At 42.9% G+C, this 23,872-nt stretch overlaps 1 protein-coding gene and 1 long non-coding RNA gene across 3 annotated transcripts; both read right to left on the bottom strand.

The window, feature by feature from the left end:
* Window positions 1–1,016: 1,016 nt before the first annotated feature.
* AMMECR1L (AMMECR1 like) lies at window positions 1,017–21,636 on the bottom strand. Of its 2 annotated transcripts, none has more exons than XM_033149970.1 (8): window positions 21,221–21,631; window positions 19,171–19,281; window positions 16,740–17,184; window positions 8,417–8,527; window positions 7,370–7,484; window positions 6,567–6,657; window positions 5,622–5,718; window positions 1,017–4,816 (listed from the first exon to the last, which is right to left on the bottom strand). In XM_033149970.1, the coding sequence occupies exons 3-8, from the start codon at window positions 17,144–17,146 to the stop codon at window positions 4,705–4,707; spliced, it is 933 nt and encodes a 310-aa protein (XP_033005861.1). In that variant the 5' UTR covers window positions 17,147–17,184; window positions 19,171–19,281; window positions 21,221–21,631; the 3' UTR covers window positions 1,017–4,704. The 2 variants fall into 2 exon arrangements, 1 of the variants encoding a protein (XP_033005861.1); XR_004426666.1 differs by lacking the exon at window positions 1,017–4,816 and adding an exon at window positions 6,011–6,198 and having other exon boundaries at window positions 5,621–5,718; window positions 21,221–21,636.
* On the bottom strand, window positions 10,390–15,387 carry LOC117047155. The gene is made up of 4 exons (XR_004426667.1): window positions 14,215–15,387; window positions 11,519–11,606; window positions 11,203–11,277; window positions 10,390–11,012 (listed from the first exon to the last, which is right to left on the bottom strand). It is a non-coding gene; the product is annotated as an uncharacterized LOC117047155 (long non-coding RNA).
* Window positions 21,637–23,872: the final 2,236 nt, after the last annotated feature.

Genomic DNA, 23,872 nt, shown 5'->3' with positions numbered 1-23,872 from the left:
ACAAAATAAAATAAAAATTCCTTCCAGTAGCACCTTAGAGACCAACTAAGTTAGTTCTTGGTATGAGCTTTCGTGTGCATGCACACTTATCTGAAGAAGTGTGCATGCACACAAAAGCTCATACCAAGAACTAACTTAGTTGGTCTCTAAGGTGCTACTGGAAGCAATTTTTTATTTTATTTTGTTAAAACTTTCCAGAGCTTGCCCAAGTAGAATCCAATTGTCTTATACGATTAAGTGCTTTAAGGGATAGAATAATCTTTTTATTAGAGAATGTTTAATTCCAAATCAATGCAGCAGCAGTAAAGCAGAATGTATCCTTCCATTAGAAGCATTGCTGCTCATTCTGCACATCAGGACAGGTAGTGGTACTTGTCTTCAGGCCAAACACCCTCAAGCAAGAAAGAGCCACTTAACACTTAATTGGTATAAAATCACAAGAGTCTTTTCCTGTTGGGATTTTTTGGTTTGTATTATCAGCTGAAGTTGATCTGGGACTGTTGCTGGCATTCTTTACCAAAACACAAAGGAAATACCTCTGGAACTTGCTACCTATTGAGTCTGACAGGCTCAACTTTCTTTTTTTACTGATATATTGAGTTAAGACTATTGCTAAGCATAAGACTATTGCTATGCATAAGTGATACAGAACTGTAAACCCTTTCTCAGCATTTATGTTGCAGCTGTGCTTTTAAAGCACTTTGCATACATAATTTTGGTAAATGTCAATTTCAAAATGACCATCCTGAAATCACTTTTTATCTTCAAACTAATGAGAACAGGCAGTTCACCACAACCAGATAAGCATGAAAGTTTTAATTTTTAAAAAATACAAGTTCCAAACTCATTACTTCTGTGCATTTCCTAATTTTGTTAAAAAATCCACACTGCTTGGCTTTCAACTTTAATTTGCCTTGTAGGATTAAAAAGAAACAACACAAAATGAGTTATTAGTATTAGATTGTAATGTGAAAAGTCAAAATCGACAAAGACACCAATAAAAGAGGAACAAGATAAAAATGTATCCATTACAATTTATTTTCTACAATACTTCATTAGAGGGTAAAGTTCAATGATTTACACCCAGAAGTTATATAGCTAGGAGGCAACCAAGTGTAATAACAAAGAATTGGTCTGACATCTCTGCATTGAAGGTCAAAAGAAATTCCTTGCTTTTAAAGGAAAAACAAAACAAAAATAACAACCCCAAAATGTCAAGCATTTTGGTGCTAGAAATCAAACAAAACAGCACTCAGTCAATGAAGACTGCAATGTTAACAATGAATCGGGGAAAACAATTATGTGCAAAACTTAAAATTTTGGTTGAAATGTACAGATTACTTTGCCTTTATAGTCTTCAGATGCAGTTATCTGCTGATCTGATATTCTGACCATAAAATGCCTCTATCAAGACAGGCTTGTTGTCATTATGAAAAGGGATGGGAGGAACAGTGAGACTCCAGTGATCAAAGACATTATCTGCTGGAGAAAAAAACAAAAACCATACACTAAAGATACATGGCTGCAGCAAGGAAGATTCCCAACTACAGCTGTCTTGAAATAAACCCATCTAGACCAAAAGGCACTTGCTTGTAGCTAAGGATGAGCCAGTTCCCAATCAGACCAGAAGACTATTGCTAAGGTCTTTATACAATCCCGCTACTCACTAATCAGCTGAAAAATACAACTGGTTACGACTCCAGAACAGGCGGTTCTCTTTTAGCTATTTTGTTGGTTTCCACATCATTCAAATATCAGTGTTGGTGCTCATCTTGGTGCATTACTGCTATGTATGAGCCAGATGTAGTATCATCTTCTGCAGACGACTTATCCTACCCCCATACATTTTGCAGCAATGACACAACTAACACACTTGTTCAAAGATACTGTAACTGAACTCCATTATGAGACCAATGCTGAATGTACCCATTTCTCAGGACTATTTCGTGCTTCGTGGCCTGCTTGCTGTTCCACTTAGTACAAGAAAACACCACAATCCAACTTTAACAGAGGCATTTCCATTTATACAGACTAGGTGGTTGGATGGAAATAAGGGCAGGGAATGAGACCACCTCTCACTCCAAAACCAATTTAGCTTACTTCAGTGTAATGGTTAAATTAAACCAAGTAGGTCAAGTCACTCCTAAAAGTCTGTTCTTTAAAATGGCAACTAAGGTCCCCACCTGGCTCCTGAACTCCCACACCCATTAAAATGAAACCAAATAATTAACACTATACACTGTTGAAGACACGTAACAGGGCAAACATTTTTTTTAAAAAAAGCAATATTGAATAGCCTGGCACTATATGCCTGCATGACCAGTCTCACCGAATGTGCTCAGGGGTGAAAGATTAGCACCATATTTTTTTTTCCTTTTTGCATTAAAAAAAATCTTTACAATTTAAATTCTAAAGTAGAACACTTGAATAGTAATTAGTGTAGCCCTATGTTTCAATACTGTCTGAGAGCAAAGATGGATGGCATGACCACAGCTGAACTCTCCTCTCCCCTCTACAATCTCCCATCAGTCCAGGGCACCTGGAACATTAACTACAAATCACTCTAATTTGTAAGAAGACTGATTTATTCTCAGTAGCAGGAAATCATGAAACAGTCCCTTCACATTCAAACACAATTCATCATCATTAGAAGGGAAAAAGTGGTAATCCATACAAATGATCTGATACAAAACCAAAGCTGGGGCAGTACTGCAGATATCTGGAATATGAGCTCCTCTCTCTCATTCCCACCCACAACCATCTAGATGTGTTCATTGACAAGCAAAATTTCAAGGTTAGGTTTTCTTCTGAGAAGGAGGAATAGTGGTAGAAAAATAAGTAATTTGGAGGCTTCCTAGATTCTCTGAACAGTCCTTTTGCCAGGAAGATAATATGATTGCCCTCTTCTAGCCAGCAGTTCACTTTGATGCAACCAAGCCAGATACTGGCAAATATTGCTCACCAGTTCATATGGGCTATTCATGTCTACCTCTCCAGTAATGCAACATCTATTCAGTCTGCCTTTGAGGCTTTGCTTCAAGATAGAAGGCATTAATCTCCCCTCACCCTCCCCACCAGGGCAATGTTCATTCACCAAGAATCTGGAAACTTGCATCCCATAGTAAAAGATAATTCCCAGATAATTTCTGGCTTCCAATAAGCGTTCCATAAAAGCTACTGTCCTTACACATACTGCATATAAGATATCAAATTCTCATAATGCTGTGCTCTCCACCTGTATTTTTTTAATCTATCAATGCTGATTACCAAGATTTCCACAAGTCCTGCACTACCATTTAATAGTTCCTGTGGATTCATTTAAGTATGCCTGCATTCATGATAACACATAGTGACTCACACAGGAGAATTAGGATACCTGAATGGGAAAAAAGAGCTTTCCAGTTATGATTTGATGTACCGGCTATTCAGCAACAATAGGAAGGGCAATTCTAAAATCCACAGGATAGTTAAACATGGTTGTGAGTTAACTTTGAGGGGTTGGGTTGGGGAGGTATGGGTTGAAAATATTCCTTAGGTTCCAGTTCTAAGTACACTTATCTGGAGGCTATATACTTTTAAATCAATCTGAATGACTTCCAATTATATGTATCTAGTATTGAAGCACCAGTGCAGCAATGGCACCTATATTAGATAACCACTTAAAGGCTAACATTTACTGTGTATTTCATTACCTGGATATCAGGGTCATGCTAAATAAAACTGCTGCCAGTTAAACACAGGTCCCATGGAGTGTTTCCTATACACAATTTTCACATCCTTTTTGAATTGCTTTGATGATGGCTTTGTGGGAAATAAACTCAGCCCCAAACCAACAGCAGACCATGCTGCTTGTATTTCAAGTTAGAAACCCAGGGAAAACCCCCAAAGGAGAGGGAGATTGTACTTCCATGAGACAAGGAAACGCAAGCTACTCCCAAACATAACCCAGAGCAGTTCACCTTCATTTATGCATTACTGTCCTATCACCTTCATTTATGCATTACTGTCCTATCTAGTGGGCTACTTTCCTTCTTTGTCAAAACCAAGAGCAGCTAGATGTGAGAACTGAACCCTCCTGGATTTGTGCAAGCAATAGTTTCATCCGCAGTAAATTTTGTTTCCCCTTTCAATTGCCATCTTCTGCGAAGAGGAGGGAGGAATCTCTGCTGACATACATCCTTGTAACGCGTCATGTCATCTGCTTGCCTGGGGTGTATAAGGACTAATCAGCTCATGGTAGATAAATATCAGAGGTTAAAAAAATTAAAAATAACCTAAAAATATGTTGTTGTACTCCGTTGCCCAGACTGCCAGGAGAACTCTCCTACTTAATCAAGGGGGCTGTCACAATTAACAATTCAAATGAACACAGTGCAATTTAACACACAGAGCGATCTGAAGCGGTACTGCCGTTCCTCAAGGTTCTCTCTACCCAACTGCAACTGTTAGTCTTGGAGCCTCAGTCCAACTGAACCCTCATTCTGAAGGAAGGATGAGGAAAGGCATGGGCCCCTGAAGTTCAGTTGCACTCACTGGTATCCCCCATCCCTCAGTCAGCTGGAAGGCAGACTTGGCAACGGAAGCTAGCATCATAAAATGGTGCAGTAATAGAAGTAACTGGACCAGGAAGAGGAGGCATCTGCCCCAATGATGTCATAGCCGTTAGTGGTAGCTGGGGGGCGGGACTGGTCATGCAGCCTTGTGTCAGGAGTAATGATTGTAGAGGGGCGGGGCATGAAGAGTGCCATTCTGAAAACAATGCTGACGAGAAGCCATGTATTCTGCATAACTGATTGTCACCTTCTCGCTGCGGTATCTGTAAGAAAAAAGCATAGGGTCTTTAAAAAAATACATTTGTCAACAAAACAAAGTCAGCAAATCACCAACAGCTGTATTCGGAATTCTGTTGTATCAACAAAAATTGTTTAACCTTTCAAATTATTTATTTCAATTCCAGCTTAATACGGATGAGGCCCACAATCCACAGGGGCTCAGTAGTCATTGCCGACTGGAGCCCTTCTAAATGGCTGCAGAGTGATGGCAGGTCCTTCTCTTCACTGCCAGATCCCTCACTCACTCCTTTCCTCTGTGCTTGCTTCTTCTTCCTATTTGCCTAAATCTGCTGGTAGCAGAGGTGAGAAGTAGGAGTGGCTTCCATTTTCTCCCTTACTCTCTCCCTCCAGGCATAAGGAGCTGGAAGTGGATGCTGCATCTCCTCTTGCTGCCTAACCATCACACCAGTGGGCCCAAAAAGAAAGCATACAAAGGACGAAATGGTAACTGATGGCAGAGAAAAAGAGAGCAGCCACCACTGCCAGCAATGGGGAGGAGTGTGTCCCAGCCAGCCCAGTAACCTGGGTGCACATGTGTGTGCATGCACATTTCCCAGGCAAAACCAAAGTTGGCTCTGGCAGCCAGTATTTGTTATTGTGAAAATTCAAAGCAACAATTTAAATACAATGACTGAACAAAACAACAATGTTTAGGTACCACTGTTGGGGGCAGTGAGGAAATTCAGAAAACTGCAGGAAAAAGAGCAACCTTAAAACTTACCATCAACAATGAAAGTAGTAATGACTTTAGTTGCTGACAACTACCAAAAAGTAAAATATGTCATTTACCTGGTGAGTTTAATAGTTTTCCTAAAATCATTGGTAATTGGAGCCTTAAAACCACCTTTCCTGAGCAAGGAGTCTATTGTTTGAATCTGATCCCAATCTGTTAAAAAAAAAAAGCAAGCAGCAGTGATCTAAATACAGGCTCATTTAAAGAAAAAGGGATAGGCTCTCAAAAGAGAGATAAGCAAATTTAAATTACTGGACAAATTCCAACTGAAAACAACAATTTAGTCAACAAAGTCATATGACATTTCCAATTATCCTATTTTAGTCATATATAGCAATCAAGTTAGTCACATTTTCAAAGTAAGACACAGCTGCACATCAAACACAGTATAAATCCACTACTTTTCAGTAATGGTGCAGTGCGGAGACCTGATTTAATGAATTACACTTTGGTCTTTTGACTCAATTCCAGGAGGAGATGTGATCCTCTGAATGGTGGAAGAAATGTTTTGAACAATTACAGTGGTGGCAACTGCTGCATTCTTCAACTGTTGTCCATGTTTGCAGCACAAAACTTAGTGCTGAGGGAGGATAGAAGGGTCATCTGACGTTGTGCTTGTGTGATCAGGTGAGGCTGAAGAGGAAACCCACACACAATGTTGAAAAAAAACCTGAGAAGGGCAAAACCTGATTCAACAGTAAACTAAGCCAGGCATTCTTAATGACAAGGGGATGGGAGGAAGAACACCAAAGTCTTAGCAGTAATGAAGAAAATTGCTTTTAAGACATGGTTGGTCTTAGGGGGGGGGGGGAACATGTGCCATTGAATAAATAACTAGCACTGTAGATTTTGAGCATTTTAAAGGGCAGATTTTTAAAATAATTCAGCCAGATAATTAATGGCTTTAGGTGACCTCCACAGCTGCTGTTTAAGCCAAAATCCACAATCCAAATCCTGATATTTAGACCACTTTCCCTCAGTGTAGATTGTTTCAAACTCACCTTGTTCCTTAGCAACCTCAGGTAAATATGTTGCTGTGCGTTTGACACCTTTCTCATTGATGAACTCAATTCTGATTCCATGGATTCCCACCTAGCAATGGAAACATAATGCCAACTGAGACGTAATTCCTGTAACAATGTACAAAACATTTTCCAGCTGCCATGCATCCTACCAGCAGTCCAACCTTGTCAGGATAAAGGCCTCCACCTTGCTTCCATTTCTTGCATCTGCGATATCACAAGTCATTTCCTGGGACAACTCTATTGTGTACTGCCATCTCTTTTGGCCCCAGAGGCAATTTCTCCAAGGCAGACCAAATTAATTAGTTTCAGCAAGCCCCACTATTTCAAGATGTAAAATATATGCCCTTCACCCCATATGCCACTTTAACAGTGTGGTCTTATGCTTGTTACACAGAAGCAAGTCCCAAAGCGTTTAATGAGATTTACTTTCATATGTGCATAGGATGACTCTGAACAGTACAATCCTAATCATGTCAGGAACTTTGATGGGACTTACTTCTATTGAATTCAGTTAAGTGGAATTAGGATTGCAACGTTAGTCTAATAATTCTCTTCTCTTCTCATACGCTTAACTACAGCCTCTCCCAACCATCACTGAAGTAATATTGATATATTATTTCACTTTTGCATCCTTTCAGTCTTCCATCTTTCCAATCTCATTTTTCTAGCTGTATTACCACAATCTACCCTGATAATAAAACAGACACATTACCATATACTAACCCGAACCCAAATGGTATGAGACAGTGATGCAGAGATCCAAATGCACCTGTTCTCACCTCCCAGTCCAAGTAGTCAGTGGCATCCTCAAAATTAGTGAGGAGGGAGACAGAGCAGAAAAGTTTAGGCAGCTCCTCACGAGTCAGGGGTGGGAACCTGCTGTCCTTAAGTGCACTAAAAGGGGAACAGAACACACACAACCAAAACAAGCACTGTAAGGTTTAAATCAAGCATTTTCTTACATTTGCAGCCTCATTTCATCGCAGGACAAGGGACAAGGGACATCACTTTAGGTCAGAACAGGTTTAAACACATTACATGGAAAATTAAATAAAATATAAAATGGAATGCCAGATATACCAAAGGTAGAACCATGCTCTAAGATTTCTGTCTATGACTATTACAACGATGAAATGGGAAGAGATTGAAATGCTTCCCCAAAACACTCATATTCTGCCAAGAACCCAAACTGGATTTGATGCTGGCATAGAATACTCTGCCTTAGTAATGAGCATGTCGTTAACCTTATGCAGGCTACTGATCACGATGAGGCTTCCTTCTGGCTCAAGTGAACTGGCCACCTAGCGAGGTGGCTGCCTATCTCAGCAGCAGGGCTGCTGCCTGCCATTCGGTTCTGCTATGCAGCCTTATGTCTTCTTCCAACCATATTCCCCCTGGGGGAGGGGTGCTTTTGCAAAGTGGGTGTGCACCCTTGAAACCCCCATCATGGGTCAAAACAATAAATAAACCACTAACTTACATTGTGTCTGTAGGTTATAGGAATCCAATGCACTGCTAATCAAAGTACTGCTATAACATGCTTGCATCCAAAATTGCTACTTTACATACTTTGAAGATTGTTTTTCAGCCCCAAACAAAAGAATGCAGTGTGCCGTTTAACTGGAAGCCATAGTACAATATACAGTCAGCTACAACAGTGACTCCTCAATTATAATTTTGGGTAGCAGAAAATTCTGGCGGAGAACATCTGCCTGAGCAGCAGGATATACGTGACACCTCAGACAAGACATAGGAAATCACAACATAGATGCCCCACTGTGCCTGGTTTCCCATCAGACTTGAGGCAGTATGGATGATGTCTTTACCTGGTTAATGTGTATTCCCTGAGTCCTGAGTGAAGATTCATGGCAGAGAAAGTTCCGATACAGCCCCGAAGTCGCTTGTCTCGCCCTGTCTTCCATGTCACAAAGAGTGGACTGAAAATGCATAACACAAAAACTCCATCTTCCAATAATTCACTACTACAGCAGTTTGAGATATACTCGACTGCAGATTCTCCACCCAGCGTATAAGATGACCCCCGACTTTTGAGAAGATTTTCCTGGATTAAAAAGTAGTCTTATACACCAGAATATACAGGTCCTACTCTCTGAAGTGGCAAAAGAATAAATTTGCTGCACCTTCTATGTGATAACCTTTCAAATATTTCAATATTACCTCTTAATCTCTACTCCAGGTTAAACACACCCAATCCCTTCACACTTAATTTTATTACAAATTAATCTTTGTCCACAAATGTGGAAGACCCTCCTAGCTACACTGAAGGTGGCTGTGAGGCCTCTCCATAATAAACATTTTTTATTCTTACACAACTAGCATATGTCTTAAATTTGTCTTTTGGGGGAACATGGTTGGGTAGGGGATAGATAACTCTAGTGACTCAAGGATGAAGCTGATTATCTGGATTCATTTTGATCTGGTTTCTAGTAGAGTCTTGGGACAAGTCTGCTTTTAGGACAAGGCCTTTACTGTAATCATCCTTGAACTATGAAATGTTCAGTTTTCTTATCTTTGTCTTCTTTCCAAAGGCAGTAATTTTTGAGAGCTATGCCCTCTGCTGTTTTATTTGAATATTTTGTATTTTAGCTTAATAAAGGTTGCTCTGAATAGATACAGATCCCACCACTAAAAATACAGTAAATAATTAAGTCACAAATGTTGGGATGCAGCCCCCACGTTATCTCAAAGAGGATAATTCAAGAAATAATCTTGTGGCACCTTAAAGACTAACAAATATATTATGTCATAAACTTTCACAGACTACAGTCCACTATCAGATACATGAAGTGTTATCCTGGGTTGCAGGTAGGTAGATAGGTACACTTTCAAATCTCTTCTAGAATTTTCATGTCTCTTTCCCCAATGCATACAAAATTGGAGGTAACATTCTCTAACCTCAAGTGCTAACCACAGCACCAGTAACTTTCCCTATTATGCATATAAAGCTTATACTAAAAGACCACAGTACTCCCTGCCTCAATTCTGAAAGTAGGCAGTGTGCAGGATGACATTAGAGAGCAAATCGTAACTCTAGTACTGAGAATGCCTAACTCAGTTATTGCTCCAGCCACAAACCACTGAGTAGAACTTATAAAGCAGTATAAGCAGGATTTCAAGTGGCATCTCATATGGAGGCTAAAAGAATATATGATGGACCACAATTTTATCTTAAAAAATACATTTCAATTATAGTATTCCTTTTTTAAAAAAAATAACAGCGTAGAATGCAGACAAAAAACGTGTTTGTGTTGAAAGAACCAAATTCAACAACAGTGTAATATATTTGTGAGGAACAAATGAGAGACAACAAAGTACCAAGCCAGTTTTTGAGTTCACCAGATGTTTTCTTCAGGATGGATATTAAGCAAATAACAACCAAAGAGTGTGTGCATGTGTGAGAAAGAAAGCAAGATGAAAAGGCTTGTCTAGTTTAAACAGATTTAAGATGAAATGGAAGTGCTTTGTGTATGGGCTAAGCAAGGCCGATGGACTGTTCATATTGGGGTAGTCAACATGCTTGGCCTTTCTCAGTCATGTCAGATTCAAGAGCGAGGAATAGACAGAATTAGAATCCATTTCTATCAGGAGCATATGGGCTACATAAGGAACCCATACCCTGTGGAACAGCTGAAGGAACATAGGAAGCTATCTTATAACATGTCAGAACGTTGATCCGCCAAGTTCATTATTGTCTATAATGACTGGCAACAGCTCTTTAGGATTTCAGGCAGGGAGTCTTCCCCAGCTCTACCTGGAGATCCCAAGAATTGAACCAAGAACCTTCTGCATGCAACTCCAATGCTCTACTACTCAGGTATGCAATGAGTTCCAGATTCAAGCCACTGATATAGCCTCTCAGCAGTCACTGTTGGGAGATGTTCAGACTGGCGCACCTGATTAAGTACTGTGTCATCCAATCAGGGAAAATGCTGAATTGATCGGCATAATTAGCTAGCTGTGTTTATTGTACCAGACCTCATCATGCATTTTGCCCTCAATGCCAACTGACTGCTTCACTTATTGTAGTATTCAGGCCATTTGCAAACTCTGAGGAGCCTACCCACTACCTTCATTTGAGCATGGAGCCATTACAGACCCTGAGCCCTAATAATAAACCAACCCTTTCCAGGTCAGAGTTCCCATCTTGAGACCAGTGAGAACTGGTGGATGGGATTACTGCCATCCACACTGACAAAAAACAAAAACATCTGTTGCTGCAAATGAAAACTTTTATTACACAGTATCAGATATTTCAATTTACAGAATCTCGCTTTTCTACATATAGCACTCAAGGTAGCTGGATTGATGGCTAGAATCACAAGTCGCAGCTGCTGGTCTCGCTTTAGGCTTCACTTGAAATCTGCATGGCACTGGGAGTGGAATGTGTCCTGTTCTCTGCACCTGGAAAATCAAAGAGATGAAAGGAGAGCACTAAAGTAACAGCATAGTCTCTGGAGCTATATGTGTAATAGGTGTTTGTGCGAAGGCGATGTGAGTGAGTGCTATCACCTAGGTGCTCATCCAATACCCTTAGCCTTAACCTCCCTCCCTCTGTTGGGTGAGAAAGTGTAGAAACTGAGACAATACCTACCTCTCTTTTAGGGAGTTACAACAGAACTCTGGATACTGCAGTTGTCCTGTTCCATGTGTCCAGGCTGTCACGATCCTGTATAACAAAAAGAATCATGAGCATGTATTAATGGTTAGGGTCTGCCCTTCATTAATAAAGTTTTCTGGCATATGGGGGTTTCATGGCCACCAGGGCACCCCTTTCTGCATGCTTAGCCTTGTGCTTCTTTGTAAAGATGTTTCTAGGTATGACGAGAAAAAGGATCCTTCCACCAATATAGTTTAGCCAAAATGTAGCAAGGTTGCACAGTTACACTTTCCCCTTTCCCCTTGCTTACCTCTTCAAGGTGCTTTGGTCTTGCATCCTTGGCTACAGATGAGAGGTGTTGGCCGCTTGTGTCCTGAGGCAATATACCTGTATGGGTTCTAAGACAACAAGTATCGGCAATGTGTTCTGAGTCCAAGATGTTCGTGAAAAGTGCTCCCTTCCTTTTATGTCAGGTGCTCTTCCTACATAGTTCCCATTACCAAAGCTCCCCCTTAATGCAGGAACCAGAGCCGTACAGCTCCATGCAGCAAATGCTATCATCTGAGTTATGTTTGGGTGTTAGATGTTGGCTGTGACTAAATGCAAACTTAGTTTGAATCCTATACTATGCCAGGGCAGAGAAGGGCAGTTTCTTGGTCTCCATTGAGCTTAATGGGTTAATTGAGTTATGACTTGCACCTCTTTTGTTGGTGTAATCATGGAATTGCAGAGTTGGAAGGCACCTCAAGGGTCATCTAGGCCAAGCCCCTGCAACGCAGGATACCAGGCTGATGTACCTGTAGTAGGTACAGGGGGTGTTTAGAATTTGACACCACTCCCATACCCTCCCATACCACCATCCAGTTTTGGATCCTCCAGTGACAGAGATGCACTTGCAACGATAAAAGCACTGTGGAAAATTTAATAATAAATAAAATCTCAAAACGCTAACTGATTTCATGAGTAAGCCCCCACTAAGTTCAATGGAATTTCAGAAGCGGCTTAGTCATGCTGGCCACATGACCCGGAAGCTGTACGCCGGCTCCCTCGGCCAGGTAAAGCGAGATGAGCGCTGCAACCCCAGAGTCGTCAGCGACTGGACCTAATGGTCAGGGGCCCCTTTACCTTTACGTGTATTTAGGATCTTCTCTATTCCATCTTAAATGTTCAGTTTCGGACATGTACTCTCTCATCACAATCATCAACATCTTTCCCCCTCCCTTTTGACTTAATTATCCAGCCTGAAAAAGAGATCTGGTGAACCTGAAAGCTTGAACACTACCTTTGGGATATTTTGGCTGGCTTAATAAATTTTACTACAGTAAGTTCAAGGATTACCCTGGAACATAAACTTCATACAAACAAATCTGCCATGCCTAGACTTAGAAATCTGAAACTGGATCCATGACCCTTCATCAAACAAATTGAATCAACAGTTGTTTTTTAATGCAAAAAACAAAGCCACACAGGGAACAGGTCTGACTTTTGAAGTCAAGTACTGTATTAAAATAATGACACAATTGGTAAAATGTTTTATTTAAATGTGTAGGATTCTCCTGGACACAAGTACAGTGGTGCCCCGCTAGACGAAAAACTCGCTAGACGAAGGCATTCATCTAGCCGGAGGCTGCCCCGCAAGACGAAAAAGTCTATGGGGCTGCCTCGCAAGACGATTTTTTTTCGTTTTTTTTTTTGTCTAGCGAAAACCGCGGTTTACATTGCCGCTTCGCTATACGAAAAAACCACTAGACGAAAAGATTCGTAGAATGAATTATTTTCGTCTAGCGGGACACCACTGTACTAGTAAATCATCACAGGTACTATGATCTAGGAGGCATCATCTGGTTATTTAGGTTGGAAGAATAGAGAGATGTAATAAATAATGGAATTTCCAGCACAGTACAGCTTTATCAAGTGCTGAAAAGATAAGCTTATCTTAAGTCACAAATATTTAGAAGGTTATTTCAAGTTCTAAATATTTGTGACTAAAAAGAAACCTTAATATGTCACCTCTTGCAACCAGCAATGTTCCCCAGGAGAGCACCTGAGCAATAAACCATGCCTTCCCAAGCCCAGTGCCCTTCTAATGTTGCTGGGATGTATTTCCCACCAGTGTATTTCCCACCAGCATGCCCAATTGTAAGGATAATGGAAGTTTTAATCCAACATATCTAGAGAACATCAAGCTGAAGAAAGCTGAAATATGTAGTGCTATCTCTCTCCGTGTGATGCATGCTTTTTCATCTTAGAGGGAGAAGTCGGACTCTATGTAGTTGACTCTGTACAGCCTTAGGTTTAAGAGACCAACTGCACACACAAATAAGAGAGGCAATCAGGGCTTCCAGTTCAGTATCACACTGCACATGAGTTTATCGGCTAGCCTTCACCAACCTGGTGCCTTTCAGGATTTCTATCAGCCCCAGGCCGCATGATCAACGTTAAGGGATGATGGGAGTCGTAGCTCAAAACATTTGGAGGTCACTAGGTTGGGGAAGGCATTCTGCGTTAAGAGTCGTTGGCCTCTAAAACAAAACAACACACACAGTCTGACACAGCAGAAGCATATCACTCTCTGCTGGCATGTCCTTGGGCAGTCTGTTTAACTTGGCTGCTGTATTCAGATTCCCACTACCGGGGAGCTGATTAGCCCAGCATTCAGTCAGCCTTCTTGATGTATTACACACATCAAAACTACAGGAAAAACAAAAGAAGTAACAGAGTGCACAGCTGATGCATACTAATTTCTGGATAGACCAGATCAGATCAGGTTCCATTGATCAGCAGTCTAGAAGTGACTAATCCACTTCAAAGAGGCTCTAAAAGCACCATAAGGGTCATGGATGGATGGTCACTTTGGTTCCAAGCATGTTGTTATCAGAAGACTACATTGGACAGTTCTAAGGAGAGGGTGTGAAAATTTTTGTAATCCTTTTGATCTTGAGTTAACTGCTCCAAACTTTGACAGATAAGAGCACAGATTAGCTGGTAAGAAGCATTGTTACCCACCTGGTGGTAACTTCTGATCTTTAAGATGCCACTTCCTCAGGATGCCCCTTTGTGGTCTTGTGTTGCTATTTGAGAAACTATTCCAATGTTTTGTTTCCCTCTCAACAGGGGTCTGAGTATGTACAGCTAGGCTGCACGCACAAAAAAGTGAATACTAAAGATAGAATGACCACATCCACTTTCTGTTCCTGTGCTAATTCCACAGGCACAAATCTCTGGAAGAGAAGGGAGGGCAAATCAGGGGAGCCAAGATGAAGGGAGGGCTCAAACAACACAGATTTCTCACTCTCAAGAAAAACTCCAAATTCTAGGGTTGAAAAAATGCTTGTTTAGTCTAATCAAAAACTCTGGACTTTTACTCGCTGACTTTCTCTCTCTCTCCCCCACCCCCCTTAATTTCAACATACTACTACAGTATGACTATAAAAATTAAACTCAAATTGCTATGAATGTGCAGCAAACTTTTGATGCTGCTACTGAATGGGGAAGATGTAAGAAATTAGCATTTTTCAACACTAGCTTCCAGATTATAGGCACCTAAGGTAATGTGATTTTTCTAGGCAGTTTATCCAGATTTGTTCCACAGAAAGCACAAGCAAAGACACTCATTCTGATATGCCTGCAGATGTGGTATAATGTGATGTTACTGTGATAATGCTGGGTTTCAATGATCACCTTAAGAAATATATATTTCTATTTCTAGCTGTATTCAGATGACCATATCTTGGCTTAATAAACCAAGATATGAATAAAGCTGGTACCAATGCAAGCAGCCACCTCCTTCCTTGGTGTTTCTGAATGCAAGGTACAAGTCTTCAATTAGCAACAGTGTTCATATCTTCCAACTAGAAACTCCCACAACCAAGTTCAGAGCAAGCCAAGATCTTAAACCAACTGCCAACAACAGTTTGATTTTCTAGCTTGTTCCTGACTTGGTAATCATAATTTTACAGTTCAGACAAAATGAGAAACACTGGTTAACTGAAGATATCCACTTTGTGTTCTGGTACACCATAAAGGGCAAGTTGCATGCGTGGGTAAAAATTTTGGGCATATCTTGGCTTATTAACCCAATATATAATTGTCCAGACTGGACCAATTTGTCTGTAGAGAAAATAATGCAGGAAAAGTGATCAATCACTATTTCACCAGCAAATATATTGGCTTAGATCTCAAATTATCAAGCTTCTTTTGGGGGGGGGGGTTGGATGCCTTAAAGTCATTTATCTCTCAATACATTTTCATAGGAAAATAGAAGATTTAAGACCATGAGTCAAGACCAACCCTGATCATGCAGAGCCAGTGGTGGCTGGCCTATGGCTGGAAAGCACAGTTTTGTTTTTGTTTTAAAAGACAGCTATGTCGGGCAAATACTCTTTACCAAAAAAAATAACAATGTCATGGTTCAACAAAATTCCAGTGAAATCTGCATTAGAGGCAAATGATCTAAATATCTGAAAAACACAATCTAAGCTAAGAAGTGCTAAGGAGACACCAGTTATCTTTTCAAGGATGGGATCCAAATGCAACCACAGCTATGCTACTTTTGAAATATCTGCTTCACCCTTGGCTCTAGCAGGCAGCCACATATTTTTTTTCTGTTGGAGACTCACAATATTCACATCACTCATACAACAAGTTACAGCAAAAATCGGAATGGAGTTCTAGGGGAGCAAATTCCAATCTTCTTTATAATATTCTTAAAGAGCTGTCATTTAATAAGTATAAGGTATATGATGCACTGCACAAACTATACCACACTAAGCAAGGCTACCTCCTCATTTCATTTCACTTCAAACCTCTTCTAAAACCTGTTTTCCTGCTTCCTAGTTCCCCAATTATAACCTTTAAACCAAATGCAACTTTTCTCGACAATAAAGAATATGTCGTGTTACAATGCAGCCACTTACAAATTATGCTCTGCAAACGTGAAGACTCTAATTGCAACAAAGGAAGATATTGAATTTGATATTGATATTGCAAAGTATATATAACACAGCTACAAAGCATCAGACCAGTATAAAACACTACCCTTCTCAGTTCTTTTAAGGGTGGAAAACAGACCCCTCTGATCTCAAGTCTGGTTAATACTGACTGTGGAATAGCATTAACTATGGATAAGATGGGTGTCATGATAAACCTTTACCATAAGGCTTGCTTTGGCTGGGGAATTTGCATTGGAGTGGCGAAGGAGCATTATATCCTTTGGCCTGCTCCCAATCCCTTAACCTTCTTTAGTTACTGAGAGTGCTACAATGTCAAAGGCCCTGTAAAATCCAGTGCTTGAATATGCGCCCTGCAGGATGCGCATGCCCATTTTAAATGTTTGCCTAATATAGATCAATCTACCTATGCTTCCACCATTTAAAACAGTTTCATTTCAAATTTTACGTCATCCTACAGACATCAAAACAACACTGCAGATTCCTTCTTAACAGTTTACCTGTGTTCCAAATAGCCCTACAACATAAGAACTTTGGATGATGAATTTTCAGTTTCCCTCCCATGCCCATGGATTTACTCACTAGGGGTCATTGGTAAATCGAGGAAGTCTTGGCTGAGGGAAACCATAAAGATGACAGTAGAGTACATCAAAGCAGTAGCAGCACATCTCCGCTGTCACCACTAGATTTTTGGTGCTGTTGGCAGTTCCATTAGGCCGGGCGATTGGGCTCAATGCTCCTGAAGTGGGATTCATTCGCGTAATTGGAGAGTTTCCAGGGCATAAAGTCAAATCTGATACGTTCTCCCTTCCATTGCCCCCATCTGCATGCTGGTGGTTCTGAAGAGGACCTGAACTAGAGACTGGCACGGTTGTGGCTTGATTCCCGTGGCTGTGTGTTCCACTTCCAGACAATTTGGGTTTCTTTACCCCACAACAGCCTGCTGCCAACTTGGGCTCAAGTGGAGGAACACAGCGTCTTTTTCCCATCCTGATTCAGCACTTGCTGTCTGGAGTACTGTAGAACCCTGGCAAAACACACAATATGCAACACATAGCATTATACTAAAAGAAAAGCAAATTATAAGGATGTGTTTTTTCCACAGTAAGAAAACTACACCTCTCACATTAAAAACCCGAGTTCCATAAGAAAGCTCACATATGATTGCACAAGACTGGAAAACTAAATAGAAAGCAGACCAATGTGCACAGTTATGAAGACATTTTTTTACAAAGGTCATGTGGACTTTATTTATGAAAAGGAATATTACTATGAAGTTTGCATGAGCAACATGTGATCCAATAGTTAAATGTAACTGCAGACCATTTGCGTGTTTTAGTACCTCATACAGCAGTAGGAATGGAGAGTAGTCCTCAACCTGTACTATCTTTGGAATAAGGCAGAATGCTGCTAGATAAACCCAAGAAAAACATTCCAGATGTGCTCAGTGACATCATCACACATACAATTGGTTGAACAGCCACAATGCTACAAAGTGCTCACTGTATGCTTGCAATTTTTGTTTGCTTTCAACCTAGGGTTTCAGTTCATTTGCAAAATACTATGTCGAAGAAGGTCTAAGGCACAGGGAACTGTGAAGTCTTCCAGATATTGAAAATATTCAGTTTTAACAGACTTGGCCTTTTGCTACAACAAAGGCTGCAGCCATTTCACTATCTTCTTATGTGCACTCTTATAACTTAGAGATTATTCTTTCTATCCATGCCTTGCTCACACCTCTCTCGGGAAAGTCTGATCAGCAGTGATAGTACAAGCTAGCCCCTACACCCACCAGCAGGAGACAGGTATATACTGGGGCAAAAAGAGTAGGAGAAAGCTCCCACTGTCATAAATACTTTAGAGGAAGAAGGCAGTATGCTAGTCACCTCTCCTATGCTAGTTATTAGCCTGGTAGAGTCAAGAGGGTGAGTCTTCCTTTCTTGGGACATTCCCATATGCAGGTCTACTGCTGCCACCCTTTCTTAGGAATTAATGCAATTTGCCCATTATCACTGAAATACAAATAACCACCAAGGAGTTTGATCAAGGATTCATCTAACAAAACACAGATTACAGATAGAAATGAGACCTTCAGCCTTAGATTTTGAACTTTCTTACATGTCACTATCTTAAATTCAAATTAAAAACTGAACAGGACAATTTTCTCTGTTGGGTGTAGGCCTCAGTCTTCTTAACATAAAGATAATGTTGCAACCAATGCCCTTGCATTGGTTTGGGGCTGAAAAGTGTTAGTTATAAATGAAAGGCTATACAACGGCTATGAAAAAAGAGGGAGAATTCTACCATTGTGGCTGCACCTGTGTCAATGGCCTAGTTAGCATGCTGGCCAGAACTCCCTTTTGTATGCAACACAAACCTAGGCACATTTACTCAGAAGTCAATCCAAAGCATGCACAGAATGTATGATGTTTGCAAGGGATTTTATAAGAAAATTATTATTCCCTATGTGCAAATGGTCAGAAAGCAAATGTAGATGAAACTGGCTGGTGTATTTCAGATGCTAACATTTTGTAAATACCAGCAAAGAGAAAGAAACAATTTAACAATGAACCACCTATTCAGTTCGTTTTTTATCCAACAATTAACTCGCCATCCTATCCCCCACCTGACTGCAGTCACCTCAGCATATGGAAAAAGGGTTTTATAGGCAGTGATGGCTCGTAACATAACATCAAATAATTTTATTGCTTTGCTAATTATTGGGTTGAACACCCTATTTCATCTCAGTTTGAGCTCTGTTACTGAAACAGGGCTGCAAAATTTATAGGACATTATCTAACCCTGAGCATCACTTTGGATCTGAGTGCCAATTGTAAAAAAGAAACAAACTTAGGGGTTGGGGAGGGGTGCAGAAAGAATACAGTAACATTGGAAGTTGTAAGGTGGGTAAAGATCTCCCCTTTCACCATGCTTTTTGGTAATACCAGTCACCAGTATTCGCAGCATCATTGTGCCATAATTTTCAACTTATTATGCCTGAGATAATACTTACTGAAAGCAGAAACCTTGTATTGCCAAGGGGGAGATGGACAGGTGGAAGGGGAAGCTATTTTATATCTGGAATGAATTTTCTTTTCTCACGGCCCATTACTGTTCCCCAAATCTGGAAAAAAAAACATTCAGGAAAAAAGGGCTATAAAATCATATCTAGGCAAAATTAAACACTGAACGAAGAGCTCAGCTACTAGACTTATAAATGCACTACTTTATTGCTAGTGAAATAGATGGAAAGAGGCATACTAGGTTAACACAGTGCATGAGACCCAAAGTAAATGTGGGCTTTTCTATCTTTTCTGTTCTTGACCCAAAGTCCATCTTACTCCTACTATGAGATGCACTCAGAGAAACTACTGAAACCATTGAAAGAAAATGTTACTGTATTTCCTTATGGGGTGGGGGAACTTTTGTACAGATAGTGTACAAAAGATAGTGAAAGAAGCAAAATGAAAGAGCTAATACAGGAAGACATGGTATACTAAGTAGGAGGTATTAGGAATATCCTAGAACTATTAGGTGCAGGGTGCTTGGGCATTATTTATTAAAATATTTATATACTGCCTTTGGCAGAGGCATCTCAAGGAGATGTACAACAATATAAAATATTATACAAATAAAATCAAAATCATTAAAATACTTTCAGACAGACAATAAGAATATCCTTATAGAATCTTATAATGGCTTGCATCAGTAGCCAGCAAATGCCATGGTAAGCAAAGTTTTCAGCATGTGCCAGAGTTGCTTTACTGTTGGCATGTGCCTTATTTCGGGGTGGGGGGTGGGGAGAGACCATTTCATAGAGTGTGGCACTACAGGAAACATACACTTCCTGTCTGATAACAAATGGATACATGTTGGCATAACCAGGAGCACCTCTACAGATGATCCTCATGACCAGACATGTACTGACATCTTAGCACACTTAGTTTAAGACCACACTGACACTGGGATAGAATACACCAGCATGGCTAATTATCTCCTCTAGCACATCAGCCACACTTGCAGAGAAGACAAAACAGGGGTTCTCTGCTCTGGTGAAGCTGAATAAAATGTTGAAGCCATCTCCAAGTATGAGATCCAACTCTTTCACTATTTTAACTCAGACATATACAAAGCTGATGGCACTGATAGCGTTAGAAGGCAGATTACATAGATAAAATGATTAGCAACAGGAAGACACAGCAAAGGGTAGACACACTTATAGGAGTAATCGATGGGGGCAATACCAGCAGTCAAATGTCTAATGGAAATAGCTTCAGAAAACCATCACAGCAAGCATATATATTCCAAAATTTCCAATGAACTTCACTTCCAATTAAGACCACAATCCTATGCACACTTATCTGGAAGCAAAAACCCAGCTGGACACAGCAGGATGGTACAAATACACAGGACGTTATGGCAAAGGAATATAAAAGACTACAGCCTGCAATCCTAAAAAAAGACACGCTAGGAACCAAGTCCCACTGAACTGAAACGGGGCTTGTAGCTGGGTAAACCTGTTTAGGAGCGAAGAGACGACCTACGTGACTGTACTGAAAGCAAGAGGAGGACGTGACTAGCTCTGTTCCATAGCACTTCCGCCGCCGTAACGAGGTATTATGCCTCATTTATCCTTAAAACAGATGTACACGGATAGCCAGGCTTGCCCAAGGCCACCCAGGCGGGTGAAACGAGAATTTGAACCGGGTCCAAGCCCCGGACTGTAGCCGCTGCACCACGCCGGGAGTCGGCGAATAAGTAGATTGAAGGGCCCCGTGCACGAGCGTGGGGAAAGCAACAAAGCAGGTCCTGAAAAAGGGGGGGGGGGCTGCCGAGCGGGACGCGAGGAAAAGGAAGACGCGGGAGGGGGGAGAGATAAGAGGGACGCCCCAGAGTCCAGACCTTAAGAGACAAGGAGCGAGAGCGGCGCAAAGGAGGATGAAGCCCGGGGGGGGGGGGTTGAGGGGAATGTGAGGTGAGCCCGCAAGGGGGGGGGGTTATATCTGAGCAGCCCCCCCCTCGCTCCGAGGCTCCTTCGCAGAGGACGTGACTAGAGCCCCCACCTTCTCTCTCCTCGGAGCGGAGACGGCTCCCTTCCCCAGTTCGCCGTTTCAGCCCAACCAACGCCGCCGCCACCAGCGCTGCCGCCGCCGCCGCTCCTGCTCTTGCCTCCCCGCCACCAGCGCCGCCGCCGCCACCACCTCGACTGCCCCGCGCTTCATGGAGCCATGGGCCGAGGCGGGCGAGAGCCGGAGAAGTGGACCCAGCGGGGCAGGGGAGGACAAGGCGGCCCGGGGGCGGGGGGAGGGGAAGGGGGAAACCGCACAGCGAAATCGGAAGAGGAATCCCGGGCTCGCCGCCGGCTACACAGGGAGCTGAAGCAAGGCGGCACAGAGCGCAGGTCCTCCACTATCCCGGCGGCCCCTTCGCCGAGTGTGAGGTAATGGGGGAGGAATGTGCACGCCGATCCGCCAGCCTCCCGTCCAGCCCCGCGAGGACCATAGACGCAGCGGGGAGCGCCTCCTACAAAGAAACCATAGATCCTCGGGAGCAGAGGGACTTCCGCCCGCTGACGCCTGATCCGTTGGAGGAGGGTGGGTCATGTGAGACCGTGAAGGCGCGAAAGAGACCAATGGAAATAGAAGCCGCCTCTCCTCCCTTCCTGCCCCGTCCCGTCTTCGGAGCGAGGGGGGGGGTCTGAATAGGTCACGTGACTTAACGTGCCGCCTCCCCCCCCCAAAAAAAATCGGGTTATTTACGGAGAAGGCAACGCGAGGCAGAGGGAGCGTTATCATTTGCTTCAGAAACGCGATGTCTTTCTTCATGGGTTAGAAATGTCGCCTGAGTTCTGTTGTTTATAGCGAGGGTGCCGTGTACTTCTGAAGCCCAAACGCCTTGAGTCAGGAGGAGGTTCAATTGAGGTCAAGGGGAATTGGTCTCCAGCAATTGTGCTTACAACTGCAGCCTGAATAGGCACTCCAGTGCGGTGCATGTGGTTGTCTGCTGCAGACAGAAATATCTCCACACACACACGATATTTTTTAGCAGCTTAAAGGCCAAAAGATTTCTCGATTGATTTATTTGTAAACAAACAGCCAAGGCAGCTCACACTAAGAATTAAAAGAATCATAGAAATGTAGGGTTGGAAGGGATCCCAAGGGTTATCTACCTGTATCTACTCTAACCCCCTGCAATGCATCAATCTCAACTAGATGACAGATGGCTAAACAACCACTAATTAAAAGCCTTCAAAGGAGGAGTGTTTTAATATCAAGTCTTGTTTAAAGAGCTGCAGGCCTTATGCACTTGCATTTTGGTAGTAAACATCCTGAACTCTGGGGATACTTGGTTACCACTCCACACTGCTGGTGGAAGATGTCTGTTAGAAAGAAATGCAAGTAATTGCAAAACCTGTTATTAAAATCTGGATAATGTGGGCATGGGGGGGGGGAGAGAAAGAAAGCATGCCAAGGGCTACACAAGTCAAGTGGATTGTCTAAATGAATTACCTGTTTGGTCCCAAGTACCAACAGCATGAAGATTGCAATCCTATGCAACTCACTCTTGTCAACCATGCCTACTCCTTCCACAGTGAGGTGCGGCAGCCCAGCACTATCCTTTCCCATACATAGCTTTCTGTGCATGACAATATAGAGAACAGCACGGGCCATCACAACTTGGGATACCTTCTCAGGAGAGTGAGTCACATTGCTCTACCATGTGATGCAGGCCATGGAATCACATCTTAAGTGTCCCCAATGACTATTTGAATAGAATAAAGGGCTTCATTGAGTATTCATGGGTATTCAGCTGTTTGCATGGGTAAGTAAAAGGGTTATCAATGGCATCTCAAGTCTGGATGTTGCTATGTGTTAATCCGGGGGTCAGCAACCTGCGGCTCCGGAGCCGCATGCGGCTCTTTTACACGGCTGCTGCGGCTCCGGAACTCCGGGGCGGATACGCCCGCCCACTTCTCCAGCTAGCAGCGACCGCCCTCCAGCTGGCCGGCGGCCCGCCCTCCGGAGGCTGAGGGCGCTGCTCAGGGGCGTACCCAGGATCACCTGGCCTTGAACAGCGGGGCAGCGGGGCTCGGAGGCGGTGGGGACGCAGTAGAGGTGGCGCAGCTCAGCCGAGGGCTCTGGCGGGGAGCGCGCCTGAGGCGCACACACTCCTTCGGGAAGAGATGGAGCTGGGCGAGCGGGAGGGGGAACTTTGAAGACCCCGCCTCCGCCTCCGAAGCAGGCGCCCATGGGAGAGGCCGCCCCCCGAGCCTGCCTGGCGGGACCAACCCTGCCCAGCTCCGGGAGTCTTCCTAGCGTGGGAGGCGGCTTTGGGGCGGACAGGGGAGCTCCGGGGTTGGCGGGTATGTGGGACCCCGCGGCATCCAGAGGCAGCTGGGAGGCGGGACGGGATGGGGGCAGGAAGGGGGCCTTCAGACGTGTCCCCGCACGGGCACTGGAGGCCAGGACTCCTCGGCTGGGTCGTGGGACCACGGGGGAGGGCTGGCCGCGGTTCCTCTCAGAAGGCTGCTGGCTGCTGTGTCGAGGCGACGAGGAGGTAGGCAGCTGCGGGCTGGGCCAGGGGCGGAGGGTGGCGGGCGAGGGGGGAAGCCCTCTTTTTAAAAATGGTCGAGGAAGCGGCGCCTGTTTCCCTGCCGCTGCCTCCTTCGCTCCTGGTTCCGCTCGCAGCCTCAGACCGCGCTCTTGCGGGCGCAC

The sequence above is a fragment of the Lacerta agilis genome, chromosome 5 (genome assembly GCF_009819535.1).
Source record: "Lacerta agilis isolate rLacAgi1 chromosome 5, rLacAgi1.pri, whole genome shotgun sequence".
NCBI lineage: Eukaryota > Metazoa > Chordata > Lepidosauria > Squamata > Lacertidae > Lacerta > Lacerta agilis.
This window is presented reverse-complemented; position numbering and strand designations above follow the sequence as displayed.

Coding starts and splice junctions, on each gene's coding strand:
- AMMECR1L (XM_033149970.1), bottom strand. CDS start 17,146: ATGGGAAAAAGACGCTGTGTTCCTCCACTTGAGCCCAAGTTGGCAGCA. Junction 8,528..16,739: donor CGATTTACCAATGACCCCTA/GTGAGTAAATCC, acceptor ATGCATTTTCAG/TCCACTCTTTGTGACATGGA. Junction 4,817..5,621: donor AAAACTATTAAACTCACCAG/GTAAATGACATA, acceptor TTTTTCTTACAG/ATACCGCAGCGAGAAGGTGA.